Below are 13,617 nucleotides of genomic sequence, written 5' to 3'. Positions count from 1 at the left end.
CCTCTTTTTTTTCCCTCAAATATAACCTCACTTCTTTCCATTCTAGTTATCTGTACAAATTTGTGAGGCTTAAAAAACAATGTTACAAAGTGGAAAAAAAAAAAAGGTAAGGTTCTTGGCTGCCCCGCTTCTCTTGAATATGGTTGACAGATTTCAATGATCACTGATACATTTTTATTAATCACTTATGCTTAATAACTACAGGGACTATTAATTAGAAACCTGTAATTAGATTGAGAGTGACAGTGATGATGATTTAATTGGAAAGAAATCATGCAATTTGTGGTGTTTTCCACCTTGAATCTTCTCTCTCTAATAAATCACCTTGCTTTTGACAGTGGGAAATGTTACCCTACTTCAAATTAAGGATGATCTTTTGTTTTACCTTCATGGTTTACATTTCTGTATCAGCTTATATATAGAACGAGTATATTCTGACTGTCGTGTGAAAAATGAGAGACTGTTTCCAAGGTCATACAAATGTGACAGCTTTGGCTGTCCAAAATGACATTATTTCCTGCTAAGTAATCAAAATAAATCAATTTTATACTATTCCAGGTTGACACATGTCATTATACAGACTTGTATTCCTACAGGTTTTGCCAGATGAGTAAGGTTTTGTTTTTTTCTCTCCCCAATTGTTTAGAAGAGAGTTTATAGTAACCTTTGATTACCTGTATTAATTTCAGCAAACAGTACATATTACAAAAGAAAATTAAGGGAAAAATAATTGAAAACCCACAATAATCATATTTTATCTGTGGTTACTTATCAGTTCCTCATTTTATGAGTAATTCTTCAGTTGAAAAGAAAAATGAGGTTGCCTGGGTGCCTCATTTGTTAAGCATCTGCCTTTGGCTCAGGTCATGATCCAAGGGTCCTGGGCAATCGAGTCCCACATCAGGCTCCCTGCTCGGTGGGAAGCCTGCTTCTCCCTCTCCCACTTCCCCTACTTGTGTTCCCTCTCTTGCTATCTCTCTCACTGTCTCTCTCTCTGTCAAATAAATAAATGAAATCTTTATTTTTTTTTCAAAGATTTTATTTACTTATTCATTCGACAGAGAGAGATCACAAGTAGGCAGAAAGGCAGGCAGAGAGAGAGAAAGGAGGAAGCAGGCTCCCCGCTAAGCAGAGAGCCCGATGCAGGACTTGATCCCAGGACCCTGAGATCATGACCTGAGCTGAAGGCAGAGGCTTAACCCACTGAGCCACCCAGGCACCCTAAATGAAATCTTTAAAAAAAGGATTTTGTGCTAATTTGCCCCTAATTTTGTCATTTATTTTTAACTTTATTTGAAAAAAAAAAAAAAGCATTGTGTTGTGTGCATATGTATATATTTTTCCTTTTATGGTGTCTGTTGATACTAGTTCTAAAATTTTCCTTTTATGACTAGGATGAAAAACATTGCTAATAGAAACACAGTATTTGTTTCAAAGCAGGGAGTAGCCAAAGTTAAGAGAGAGAGCCCTTAAATTAATTTGACTGAAATGTCATACATATTTATTTTATTTGATCCAAAAATCTACATTTATTGAATCTTATTTTGGTGTTACACAGTTGGTTTCTGATCTCTGCATGTTAGAAATCAGTGAACAATAAACAATAAACCTAGAATGCTTTTTTAGTTTCTTTGAAGTGCTGGGCAGGAAACTGAGGATTCAGTAACAATAGAAATAATAAGAAATGATACCTAACACTTGAGTACTACTGGGTGACCAGCACCATGTTTAGTACCGCACATGCATTCTCATTTAATTTTTACAATACATGATTAATATGGTTATTTTCATTTCACCGATGTTTAAAGAAAGTTGTAGTCCTATAGTGTGAGTTTGATGTGGAATCCTCTGTTTGGTTTTGGTTTCTCAAGGAGAAATTGGATTGAAATTGAATTGCAGGGAAATTGAAATTGGCAAGGAGACTGTGCATGGAAAAAAATGAAGTTAGGCATTTTGGAGGAGTCTCCAGCCATACTCCCTGAGTTAAGCAGAGTCTTTCAGAGACCTCTTCTAAAATAAAAGAGTTGAAGCTGTTAGGTGTAGATTCCCCCAGCTCTCTCTCTTAACATCGTTAAACTTATCCAAAGCCCCATATTTAGTCAAAATATGAGAGGTCCTTCTGGTCAGTCACTCCCTCCAAACCTGGGCAGTTTCATGTCTTTTTAGGGAGTTGGCCTGATTCCTCATCTTTCTCTTTCCAATGTTTTCTTTCCCAATTACCTTAAGTGTGTGAACGTATTCTAAAAATAAAACAGTAACAAAGAAATATTTCCATTTATTCCACAATTAAGTGCTACTATGTGCTAAGTGCTATTATATAAAGACAAGATGTACTCCCAGCCCTCACAGAGCTTGGTTTCCAAGAATGGGAAGAACATATGTAAAACATGAAAGTTATGGATATTAAATGCCTGAATGAATAATGAAAACAGGCATGTGTTCATGGAAATCTTACAGATATTATTGTAGGAGTCTATATAGGAGTCAGAAAGGAAGAGCTGGCCAATTTTCTGGGAAGTGGGGATTGATAAAGGAAGCGTAATGCTTGACTTGACCATGCAGTTCTTTTTAGTTTTATTACTCTCACCTTCGCACATTTCATGAGCTTCAATAGAGATAATCTACATTTATAGTTGCTGCTTCCTGCTGAAAACTTGCACTCTGGCTTTTCCCCTGTACTGTACATCACAGGAATTCAAATTTCTTGAATGAAAACAGCTTTTCATAGTTAACATGCCTGCCTTTTGCCAGGCACTGTAATATATATGTGTTTTGCATATAATAACTTGCTTAATTGGTACAACTACAGTGTTGTTGTTATTCCCATTTTACAGATAGGCAGCTGAATCACAAAGTGATTTAACCAGGATCACAGCTAATAAATGGTGGAACTGGGTTTCAGAACCAGGCATTTTCACTCCAGAATCCACTATGAATGACTGAATGGACCTGGTTCCCTTTACCCATGTTTGCATATAGATGCCTACGTACTAAAGTTTACTAATTTTCAAGGCATATATTTTTTTGTAGGTATAATGAATTTTTCTTTCTTTCATCTTCTCCCCTCCAGTTATCAATTCAGGAAACTTTTAACATCCTATGGCCAAGTACTAATATAGGCACTGGGAGTATAGAAATAAAAGTTTTTCCCCGTTGTCAGGAAACGTAAAGTCTGATAGGAGAGGTCATAGAAGAAAATAGATAATTGTAATATGGTGTGATAATCACTAGGATAGAATATGCCCAGAGGAATAGTGCATCCAGAAAAGGGTAATCCTCACTTGAATTTTGGTGTAAAAAATAAGATTTACCTAGGAGGATGGGAATCCTAGCCTTCTATCATTGTTCTTCTTTTTTTTCCCGCTAGGTAGAATGGAATACAGTTGGTTTTTTGGGTTTTTTTTTATAGTTGCTTTTTATAAAACCTCCAGAGTTACCCTTTTACATACCACATTGTTCTGTTGTTGCCTCTCTGCCACATTCTACTTGCTAACCTTCTCACTGTTTCTTACTGCACTTTGGTTTCCAGTGTCTTTCTCTTTCCTTTCCTTTCTTTCCCTCCCTCCGTCCCTCCTTTCATTCTCTCTCTCTTTCTTTCTCTCTCTCATTCTTCCTGTATACTTATTTATTTGAGAGAGAGAGCGTGGGAGCCAGAGAGAGAGAGTGAGCGAGCGAGCACACATGGGGAAGAGGGATTGGCAGAAGCAGGCCCCCCCTGAGTGGGGATCCTGATTCGGAACTTGATCCCGGGACCCTGGGACCAGAGCCAGAGGAAGATGCTTAACTGACTGAGCCACCCAGGTGTCCTCTAGTATCTTTTTCATTCTTTTTTTTCCCCTTAAGTTTATTTCTTCCGTTGTACCTAGAAACTCCTTTATATCTAATACAGTAACTTTATTTTGGTTGAATGCTATTCTTGGGATTTTTCCTCTTTTATAGAACCCCCCTTAATATTTCCTGCAGTGTCGGCTTGGTGGTCGCATACTTTTTTAAGCCTAGCCGGTCTTGGAATCTCTTTATCTCTCCATCCATTTTGAATGTCAGTCTTGCTGGATAAATTATTCTTGGCTGCATGTTCTTCTCATTTAGTGCCCTGAATATATCTTGCCAGCCCTTTCTGGCTTGCCAGGTCTCTGTGGACAGGTCTGACGTTATTCTGATGGGCTTTCCTCTGTACAGAAGGAGCTTCTTTGTCCTAGCTACCTTCAAGAGTGTCTGTCTACAATTATGATTCCTCATTCTTACTATGAGGTGTCTCAAGGACTTTCGAGATTCTGTAATCTTGGGGGAAGACTGTTCTGCCTCTAGTACATGAACGTTGGTTCCATTCGCGATATTGGGAAAATTTTCAGAAAGAAAGACTTCAAAGGTAATATGATGTCAATAAAAACGTATCTATCAATAATCACTCTCAATGTGAATGGCCTAAATGTGCCCATAAAACGACACATGGTTGCAGATTGGATAAAACGACAGGACCTGTCCATATGTTGTCTACAAGAGACCCATTTCGAACCTAAGGATACACCCAGACTGAAAGTGAAGGGATGGAGAAGCATCTTTCATGCCAGTGGGCCTCAAAAGAAGGCCGGGGTAGTGATTCTCATATTAGATAAATTAGATTTTAAACTAAAGAGTGTAGTCAGAGATACAGAAGGACACTACATAATTCTTAAAGGGACTATCCACCAAGATGATCTAACAATTGTAAATATCTATGCCCCCAATATGGGAGCAGCCAATTACATAAGAAAACTATTAATCAAGATAAAGAATCATATTGATATGAATACATTAATAGTAGGAGATCTTAACACACCTCTCTCAGTAATCAGTAACTTTAATTTGTTTCTTTAGCTTCCTTTCTTCTTGTCTAACAGAATGGCCAGTAGGTATTTGAAACCCAGGGTGACTTGTTTCTGTAGCAAGGAAGATAGATCGGGCTCACTTTTGAGGTCACTAGGATATCAATTTATTTTTATTCTTCCTGATTGTCAAGGGGATTATACCCCTGAAACCTGACCATTAAATCTCTTGCTCCCAACTCAGTGTTTTGGTGTTTTTGGGGCATGTTGCTTTAAATGGGCCTGCATTTTCCATGCTTGGCTCTGGCTTCTAGCCATTTACTAGATGTTGACACTTGGCACAGACTCGTATCTGCTAAATGCCCAGCATGGTCTCCTATGAAAAAATGCTAAGAAAAGAAACAAACAAACTATAAGGAGTGGTAACATTTGACTCTGACTTTGAATTCTGAATTCTCTGTCTCCATCAGCTGCCCAAGCAGGGTAACCTTGAGCAAGTTACTTAACCTCTCTGTGCCTCAATTTTCTTACACTGAAAGTGGGAAATTGAGTAGTTGACCACCTTATTAGGTAGTTTAAGGGATACAGTGAGTTAGTGTCTGTAAAATTTAAGAACAGTATTTGGAATAGAGAAAAAAAAAGACATTCAATAAAAGCCTACAATTCCTGTCTTCTTTGGCTGTCCTATTTTTTTTGTCCAAATATTTGGCTCCTGACTTGCTGTGGTTTCTGCCTTAATTGTTCATCAGGGATCTAGTTTTTACTTCAGTGTGTGTGCCCATTTTACCCTCTCTTGTTGTGATTCTCCTACTAATCTAGGTGTTTACACTTCTAATTCCTTTTTGTGGTGGAAAATAACTTGACAGATTGTTAGGGAAATAGTACCTTGTTGTTGTCAATTATGGTTTTTTGGCATTTTAGTAGGGGTTTATAATAATGAAATAGGCTTTTGTTTTCTGTAGCAACACGGATTATTTAAAAGATAAAAGTCCTTTCCCCATGCTTATTATAGTTATGTGTACTTATTTTAAAAGATAAGAATATTTATAGAAAAGAAACTTAAAAGTGAAACACGTGTTCCCTTAATATTTATTGAATGTCTACTATGTGAGAAGATACTGTTAGGTGCTGAAACATAATTGTTTCTTAATAGTTTGGTGTATAATCTTAAACAGCTGTTTTTAAAGATCTTTGTAATCATATCAGTAATACAACTTACTGAAATAAAACTATACTTAAAAATTACTTTACTCTTTTTTCTTGTTTTTCATCTCAAATTAATGTATTTTAGATGGTTTTCAAATATTGTATAAAGATCTAGTCAATTCTTAAAACTGTTGGGTGGTATTCTTTGGAATGGATGTACCATAATTTAGTTAATGCAACTTCTTTTTTTAAATAAAGATTTTATTTATTTAAGATAGAGAATTAGAGAGAGAGAGAGAAATCACAAGCAAGGGTAGGGGCTGAGAGAGAAGCAGATTTACTGCTGAGCGGGGAGCCCAACACAGGGCTCTATGCCAGGATTCTGGATCATGACATGAGCCCAAAGCAGATGTTTAAACAACTGAGCCACCCAGGTGCCCCTAGTTAATGCAGCTTCTGTTGAAGAAGTCCTGATAGTTTTCAGTTATTACAAGCAGTGATACAATGAAATCCTTTTACAGATATCTATATGGCATATGTGTTCCTGGAGAATAAATTTTTAGAAGTGGAGTTGCTGTATCAGATGATGTATTAATTTGGACTCTTAGATTACTCTTCTATAAACATCAACTTTCTTGGCCATTCCCCCCCCCCCTTTTTTTTTTATCAACACTAGATATAATTATTCTTTATGCTCTGTTTTTTTCTGTTTCATTGGTTTTTTTTAAGATTTTATTTATTTATTTGACAGACAGAGATCACAAGTAGGCAGAGAGGCAGGCAGAGAGAGAGGTGGAGGCAGGTTCCCTGCTGAGCAGAGAGCCTGATGCATGGCTTGGTCCCAGGATCCTGGGATCATGACCTGAGCTGAAGGCAGAGGCTTAACCCACTGAGCCACCCAGGCACCCCTCATTGTTTTAATTTGAATAACAAAATAATTGAGATAAGGCTTTCTTTAACATCTTTATTGGCCAGTTATTTTTTTTTTTTTAAGATTTTTTTATTTATTCATTTGACAGATAGAGATCACAAGTAGGCAGAGAGACAGGCAGAGAGAGAGGAGGAAGCAGGCTCCCTGCTGAGCAGAGAGCCCGATGCGGGGCTCGATCCCAGGACCCTGGGATCACGACCTGAGCCGAAGGCAGAGGCCCTAACCCACTGAGCCACCCAGGCGCCCCAGGCCAGTTATTTTTTATACGACTGTACTATGTTTAGGTCCTTGGCCCAATTTTCTATTGGATTTTTTAGTTTATTGAATATTAGGACCATTTGTGTTGGGATTTGTTTTTGTTTTTGTTTTTTAGTATACATTATATCTTGCTTCATATCAGCTTTTAATTTACAGGTAGATTTCTTAATCTTTCTTATGGCATCTTCGTTTTGTTTTATTCCTTTCCCAAAAAGAATAAGAAGAAATCTCTGTGTTAGTAGTACTTTCTGATTTTTATTATAATCAAGATTAATGATTTGTTTCCTTTTTTTCTTTTCCCTTTTCATTGTGTTCTTAGATTTTGGTCTTCAATTTGGCATATACAACTTTAGCAAATACTTTGGAACCTTGGTGTGTTATTATTTACTATGGAGCAAAATAGAGTATAAGGTGGGACTGTATTGGACCCTGCTTGATTGAAATCCAATTTTTATTATAAGCACTTATACTTGGTACCAGTTTATAAGAAGAGTGATCCACAGTCCCTGTTTGCCTCAGAATAGTCTGTTTAACCTTTTTTCCAGTGTAACTTTTAATAGTCTCCTTTTTCACTCTCAAAAAGTACCTCAGTCTAGATGAAAAATTACAAGGATTATAAAGGATGGTTATTTACATCGATAGTTTTTTAGAATATTTTAATATTTACAGCTTTAGTTGTTTCTGTTTACTTTATTCCTCTAATACTTAGAAATACTTCATTTGGTTTAGCTTTTTTTTTTTTTTTTAAAGATTTTACTTATTTATTTGAGAGAGAATGAGTGAGAGCATGAGAGAGGAGAAGGTCAGAGGGAGAAGCAGACTCCCCAGGAAGCTGGGAGCCCAATGCAGGACTCGATCCTGGAAGTCCGGGATCATGACCTGAGCCCAAGGCAGTCACTCAACCAACTGAGCCACCCAGGCGCCCCTTGGTTTAGCTTTTTAAAAAATCTCTTATTTCTCTTATATTCATGATGAACAAAGTTCGCAGAATTGCTTATGTGAGGTATTTGTAGAGCAGTGAGTTTAGTGTATACCTTCTTGACCTTCATTCCAGTATCCAGAATAATGTTTACTTTTTGAACAAAGTGTTCTAAACATGTTGAAGCATTTGTCTATGCGTGTGCTTATGTTTTGGTTATACTTTACTAACTACGTGATAAGATCTCTTTGTGTGAATATGACCAAATTTTTTAATCTGGCCAAATAAACCTTCCTTTATTGTATTGTTTTTTGGTGTTTGCGCTATCCACCTGTATGAATTAGTTTATACTTGGATCATTGGCTTTCTAGTATGCTAAGTAATAACTGTTCTTCACACCGGTCCCGGTGGGATTCACTTAATGCCAGTCCCTGTTGTACTGTAACAATGTTGATAAGACCTTGGTTCTTGCTATGAGCCAAACAGATTTTTATCTAGCTTATCATTCAGGTAATACTTCTTCAGACTTTTCTTATATAGTACTCTGTCAGAGTCCTTGTTATAATGTAGGTAAGTTGTGCCCATTGTATTTCCTTTCTCCACCAGCTCTGTTACCACTTAAAAAAGATTTACACAGCTTACAGTTACTCATTTTCATCACTAATGGAGTGCTGTAACTCAACCAGTTGTATTCTTTCTGCAACTGTTACTTTATATTATGGGATATTTTATAAAGTTGCCATTTGAAAAAGCCAAATAGTTGAATCTTTCCTTTAGTCAAAAATATTTGTACTTATGAATTCCTTTAGTCAAAAATATTTATGCTTACAAATTCCTTTAGTCAAAAATATTTGTACTTATGAGTATATCTTTAAAACCTTAAAATTTTCTTATATTTCTAGTTGGTGTTTGTATCATAATATATATATTTCTCAGTGTTATATATTGATATAAATATATATCTGACTCTTGATTTCATTGTTAGCATCACTAATAAAATATTAATGTTTGAGAATATTAATTTCATGATTAGAATATCACATAGGAATTTCTAATTTTGTTACCATTAGCTTTAAAATTTTACCCTCTTGGGATAGAATTATTTATATATAGGTATTTTCAATTTCATACTATATAAACTGTGAATAGGAATTTTCATAAAATGTTTATGCTTTGAGAATATATTTATCTAGGCACTGAAGATAAACTATATTAATGAAATGTCTACTGTTTTTTTGCAATGGGCATAATATAAGCAGAAGTTTGTTTTATTAGACACATTGTCATGTTTCTTTCTTTATAATACATAAATAGCAAATATATAATACAGTGTTCTTCATTTTTATTTTTGTGTTTCTTCTGCAGAGAGTGATAATGAACTCTCAAGTGGAACAGGTGATGTGTCTAAGGATTGTCCTGAGAAGATCCTGTATTCTTGGGGAGAACTGCTAGGAAGATGGTAAAATTTATTTTTTGTATTGAAAATTTTATATTTACATAGTTGATGTTAATTTGTTTTATTAATTAAAATATGTATGTTTATCTTAGTATTTTAATGTACTTTAAAAACATAAAAGTTAAAACATAATTCATGAATACTCTATGTTTGGCTGGGTCTTCCATCCAGTATGGTTTTATTTAACTTACTTTTGGAAGATACATTTACCTTATTATTTAATTTAGAAATAACATTGCCCAGAGTTGTCAGCTATGTGCTTTATTGCTAAAACATGTAAATATCTATTGTTAAGGGGTTATATTTCCTTTCTCTGCTAAGTCTATTACCATGAAAAGGGGCTGTACTGCTTAAAATTACTCATTTCACCACTGATTATAAACGGTAACCAGTCTGTTTTATTCTTTCTGACTAAAACTGTTACTTTATATTTTGGAGTATTTTATCTAGAACTACAAAAAAGGATACTTTGTTTATACTTACTATGAATATTCTGTTTATATCTATTATAGGTAAGTTTTTTAAAGAGGTAATCATAACTATAATTTGTTAGTAAAATTTAAAAATCTTGCCAACAATTGATTCTGCCATACCATAATATAGAAACTACCATTTATTATTGAGTATACATATCAAATTACATGCATGCTGGTGGTCCAGAAGAAGCTGCTAAGTCTGGGAAGAATTTCAGACATTTTATATGGTAAAGTAGAAGAACAAAGAATTAAAACTTTATCTTTTTAAGAGACAAACAAATGCTTCTTATGATAATCTCTTACACACCTCCTGAGAGGTTCCTGATTTAATTTAGCAGATTATTTATGGTTCTGAGGATTGGAAAGCTCATGCCTTCTCACTGTAAAATCTGGAGAATAGTTTTGTCAACTTTCTGATCGAAGTGCCAAATCTTTTATATTTTAAGAAGTTGCCCTAAGAGTAAGGGAGGGCTTGCTGCCTCCCCTAATCAAACAAAGAAAATTTAATCTTATTTATCTCACACATACAGATGTAAAATGAACACATCTTAGAGAGTTTATTTAACTCATTGATTAATGGGAGCCATTAAGATATTAGAACCAACCAAGTGAGAATTCAGTTTAGATATTTATATTCTCTTCCTAATAATTCACTTGCATTGTCATGAATAGGAATTATTTTCATGGCTATGGACAAAAAACTTATGCATTGTTACTAGTTTTCTGCACATCTGTTGAGAGTTGTAAATTTGCCTAAAGACAAATAAAGGCATACACCTCTGTCATATCAGATAATTCCCGAAAGGGGCAACATAGAAAAAGTGTTCAGTAGTCTCTTTAACCCCATTTCAAAAACCTTTCACAATTTTTCCCTATACTGTATCCAGAAGCTAATTGACTCATGTAAGCATTGACCACCTTCCTAAATTTATCTCGTATATTTTTAATGATTTCATGTAGTGTTATTGCCCCATTTAAGATGAATTTTCATTTTCTATGGCCCTGAATTAGTGTTAAGGTTATCCATGACACTTGTTAAAGGTGATAAGGACGACTTTATTCAGGGAGGGGGAGCTATCACTATAGGTATAGGAATCACTGAAATGAGGTTTTGCAGTAGGGGAGAGGAATTGGGCTGAACTCCAGATACAGCAAGGAACAGTGCAAATTTATAGCCAAGGAGAGGGTGGATGTCAGCAGATGGAAAGTGACTGAGAGGAAACATCCGAGGTGAAGGGGTTCCTGACTAAATTCACCTCGCAAGATTCTTGCTTAAGGTGGATAAGGGTGATCAGACATCACCCGAGGATGGCAAAAGACGAGGAACTCAATTAGAAATCAAGGGTGATCAGATACTGAGGGTGGGGGGGTCCTGGCTAAACTGACTTAGTAGGATTCTTGCTAAAAATGGACAATGCAGAGATGAACATGGAAGCTTCCAAGTCAGGGCCTATTTGAGGAAAGAGTTCAGGTGAGCCTGAGTAGAGCTCTGTGAAAAAGAGAATCTTTGTCATTAGTTAATAGAATTTTCTAGGACAGTTATATCTTCGGAGTGGGGAAGGGGTGCTGGTCAGAGCAAGAAGATTGTTAGAGTCCAGTTGGGAAAACAGAAGCCCTGCCAGCCCTTTCAGCCAGAGGGGTATTAATGCAAGTAATTGGTTTCTAGCGTGTTAGAATGCTGAACGACAGAAAGAGGGCATTGAAAATTCCAAATAGTAGGAAGCAGCAGTATCCTCTAGAGGTGGAGAAATAAAATGGAAGAGGTATTGTGAACAGAATCTAGGAGCTCAGTGGAGGTTTCCTGAGGAGCTGGTGCAGGGACCTCTGAAGAAGGTTGCCCAGCTGGTTGCTTAGGCGCTGAGGATGCTCAGAGCAGCTAGGGTTTAGAAGGAGCTGTGAGGGAAGGGGACATTTTGTTAGTTCCTGGCTTCTAAAGAGTTACCCAGCCCTCTGAGCTGGTGGGGAGACCCTACGTGATTGGTGCTGGTATGTCCTAGAGCATCTCGCATGTATCAGTAATTCTCAGGAGTCGTGGTATGGCTGCTACTGGCAATGCAGATCCTTCTTTTCTTCTATCTTTCGATCACATACCATTGTTAACTTATTGGCAGAACCTAATTTGGAAACAAAGTTTTACAAGGTTGTAGGATACAAGGTAAATATGCAAAAATCGATCTTAATCCTGTATTCTAGCTATGAAAAATTGGAAATAGAAAATTTTTTTTTATTTTTTTTTTATATATTTTTTAAAGGTTTTATTTATTTATTTGACAGACAGAGATCACAAGTAGGCAGAGAGGCAGGCAGAGAGAGAGAGGGAAGCAAGCTCCCCGCTGAGCAGAGAGCCCGATGCAGGACTCGATCCCAGGACCCTGAGATCATGACCTGAGCCGAAGGCAGCGGCTTAACCCACTGAGCCACCCAGGTGCCCTGGAAATAGAAATTTAAAACCACATAAAAGCACTAGGAAAAAACCCTTGAAACATTTAGGTAGAAATTGAAGAAACTGTTACTAGATCTATACATTGCAGAAGTAGAAAACAGTAATGAAAGAAATCAAAGAAGACCTCAGTAAGTGGAAAAATATACCATGTTTATAGAATGAAAGTCTCAGTATCGTTAAGATTTCCCTTCTGGCCATACTAGTCTTTGGGATCAATGTAACTTCAATCAAAATCCTAGTGGAATTTTTTTTGGTACCAACTGAATAGCTGATTCTAAAATGTGTGTAGAAAAGCGAAGTAACTGGAATCGCCAAAACACTTAAAAATGAAGAACAAATTTGGGAGACTCATACTGCCTGATTTCAGAGCTTACCATCAAGCTACAGTAATCAAGACATTATTGATGAAAGGACAGACACATAGATCAAAGGTGCAGAATAGACAGTTCAGAAATAGAGCTACACAATGTAAATTAGACATTTCTCCAGAGAAGACATACTGATGCCCAGCCAGCACATAAAAGATGCTTAACATCATTAGCCATTAGGGGAATGCAAACGGAAACCACAGTGAGATACCACCTTACATCTATTGGGTTACCTGTAATAAAAAAGACAAATAATAACAAGTGTTGGCAAGGATGTGGAGAAATCGATGCCCTCTTACACTGATGATAACAGTGTAAAATGGTGCAGCAGCCATTTTGGAGAACATTCTCGCACTTCCTCAAAAGGTTAAATATAGAGGTAAGATACCTAAGAGGTATGGATACCTATGGATACCTAAGAGGCCTAACAATCCCACTCCTACTAATATACCCAATAGAAATGAAAGCATATGTCTACACAGACACTTGTGCACAAATGCTGATGGTATCATTATTCATAATAACCAAAAAGAGGAACAGATCTGAATTCCATCAAGTGATGAATGGATAAATAAACATGGTATATACATACAATGGGATATTATTCAGCAATAAAAATAAAGTACCGGTACATCTAAAACATGCATGACCTTTCAAAACATCATGCTGCGTGAAAAAAGAAAATCCGAAAAGAGCAATGTGTGATTTAATTTATATGAAGTATCAAGAATAGCCAAATCTGTAGAGATAGAAAGTAGGTGAGTGGTTGTCCAGAGCTAGAAAGAGGATTTAAGGAAATGGAGAGTAAACGTTAA

At 36.3% G+C, this 13,617-nt stretch overlaps 1 protein-coding gene across 4 annotated transcripts in view; it reads left to right on the top strand.

Annotated features, from left to right (window-relative positions):
- The window catches only part of LOC111150680 (RAB GTPase activating protein 1 like), a 759,175-nt gene that overhangs the window by 196,180 nt on the left and 549,378 nt on the right, over nt 1-13,617 (top strand). For all 4 annotated transcript variants that reach the window (XM_022508220.1, XM_022508222.1, XM_022508221.1 and 1 more), the window contains one exon: nt 9,425-9,518. In XM_022508220.1, coding sequence (XP_022363928.1) covers nt 9,425-9,518 — 94 coding nt within the window. The remainder of the gene's footprint in view (nt 1-9,424; nt 9,519-13,617) is intronic.

Source organism: Enhydra lutris, unplaced genomic scaffold (genome assembly GCF_002288905.1).
Source record: "Enhydra lutris kenyoni isolate GAN:26980312 unplaced genomic scaffold, ASM228890v2 scaffoldscaffold24, whole genome shotgun sequence".
In the NCBI taxonomy this organism is placed as follows: Eukaryota; Metazoa; Chordata; class Mammalia; order Carnivora; family Mustelidae; genus Enhydra; species Enhydra lutris.
Note: the sequence above shows the minus strand (reverse complement) of the source record. Positions and strands in the feature narration are given on the sequence as shown.